This window comes from Parasteatoda tepidariorum, unplaced genomic scaffold (assembly GCF_043381705.1).
Source record: "Parasteatoda tepidariorum isolate YZ-2023 unplaced genomic scaffold, CAS_Ptep_4.0 HiC_scaffold_11199, whole genome shotgun sequence".
In the NCBI taxonomy this organism is placed as follows: domain Eukaryota; kingdom Metazoa; phylum Arthropoda; class Arachnida; order Araneae; family Theridiidae; genus Parasteatoda; species Parasteatoda tepidariorum.
Window position 1 is genome coordinate 462 of NW_027261334.1, and position 1,891 is coordinate 2,352.

Sequence of the window (1,891 nt, forward strand, 5' to 3'; positions counted from 1 at the left end):
ACGATGGCTATAAAATAAAAAAATAAAATCAAGCTATATGGAAGCTCCGGTTCAAAGCAGCAGTTATTGCAAAAAATCTAAATTATAGTATGACTCTAATTTTTTCCTCATTTAAAAAAATATATATATACTAAAGACCATTATTACAGATCCTATAATAGGTGAATATAATATGCCTCTAGTAGGATTGGTGTTGCTAGGAAATTTTTTTAATTGTCCAACAGTTTTGAAAAGTGTGTAATTATTTTGCATTTTTAACGTCACAGTCTTCTCTGACTTACCTGGCAGGCATCTTTTCCACCCTTTTCCAAACCTGCGCACACAAACTTATTCCAGATACCTCTCGGAAAGCGAGCTTTAGCGATTTTCCGGAACTTTGCATCGCATTCACTGTTGCCCACAACGGGTATGTCTTGAACCTCCTGCAGTATGCTCGAACTTGGACCTCCTAGAAAATTAAGGGTATTTAATGCAAAGTGAAACCCACTGAATTTAAATCTAGTGATAAGTTTTTTAGCAAATAACTATAAAATGATACCAAATGCAAAAAAAAGTCGTCTGACAGAACTTTTTAATTTTAAAACACTGAATATAAGTTTGTCATTAATTTTGAAGCAACTTGAATGATACCTCTATCGTTTTTTTTAAAATTTTTTTCTAAAAACGAATAATAAAAATTAAATTTTTATTAAATATTAGCACATTATAAACTAAAAAAATGATAAATGTTTAGGAAAATGTTATCAAACAGAATTTTTTTTGAAGGATATTGAACAGGTATGGAGCTAATCAAAGTACAGCGCTGTGATCGGCAACGAGTGTCTAGCACAGTTCTTAGATCGGCTACTGCTGCTACAATGCCAGGTTATACAGATTTAAGTGAGTTTGAACGTGGTGTTATAGTCTGCGCGGGAGATGGGACATAGCATCTCCGAGATAGCAATGAAAATCACTGATACATCATAATTTTTTTAAATCTTGTTGACGCAATCTTAAGTGGCATTTAGCTAATCATCATTTTTTCAGTAATGAGCATGGAAACCTCTTAACTGACAAATTCGGAGTAATAGCCTCCTTCCTGTTTAATTTAATTGAAAAATACCCGTCAACTCGCACGAACAGAAAGTGCTAATATGGGAAGGGAAGTTTAAAATTTCTCTTACTAGTACAACGTGAGTTAATTCTTGTAAATTGGCTTGTTTTTTGGCTATAAATTTTAAATCGTGAGGTACTTAAATTCAACGTAATTTGAAAAGGTAATTAACAGATTATAAACATATTCTGTTTTAAATTTGTGTTTTGTTTAATAGTAATAAAATTTTACCAAAAGACAGATCTCCCCATCCTAAAATAGTGACATTGTCGCCTGCAATGATGCCGTCTAAGGTTGGTAGACAAGCTGGTACGATATCGGATGGCAGAGGCTGTGCTAGTCTCATGATAGCGATGTCATCGTAATCGTATCGGGGCCTATAGTCCTCGTGAGTCTTCACTTCTTCAACTTCGTAATAGGGAATCGTTTCACCGATTTGGAGTTCTCCCACTTGAACCGAATAAAGCTTAGGATTTAGGCTACGTAGAAATAAATAAATAAAATATGTATATGAAATAATATGAATATTACTAGAGAAATAACAAACGCCATTTACCATTTCAAACTAGTTGAATATAGTGCGGCTTTGAGGAGAACTCCTCCAGGCTGAAAGTCTGGGGCTGTCTGCTGCTATGGTAACAAGCGAGAGCACGTTTCTAATGGGGGGTGAAATGGAGGAAAGAAGGTGTCGATTGGTTTACTTACGCATAGTAGGTGTTGACTTAAGGCCTGTTTAGACGATCCAATTTCTTGGACAGAGATTGATTGATTGTTTTGCTTTGAGCTTTGATCGTGTAA

At 34.8% G+C, this 1,891-nt stretch overlaps 1 protein-coding gene across 1 annotated transcript; it reads right to left on the reverse strand.

The window, feature by feature from the left end:
- Positions 1–245: 245 nt before the first annotated feature.
- On the reverse strand, positions 246–1,852 carry LOC122273900 (clotting factor B-like). Its single transcript, XM_043057875.2, has 2 exons — positions 1,325–1,852; positions 246–448 (listed from the first exon to the last, which is right to left on the reverse strand). The coding sequence occupies exons 1-2, from the start codon at positions 1,650–1,652 to the stop codon at positions 261–263; spliced, it is 516 nt and encodes a 171-aa protein (XP_042913809.1). The 5' UTR covers positions 1,653–1,852; the 3' UTR covers positions 246–260.
- Between the last annotated feature and the right edge of the window lie 39 nt (positions 1,853–1,891).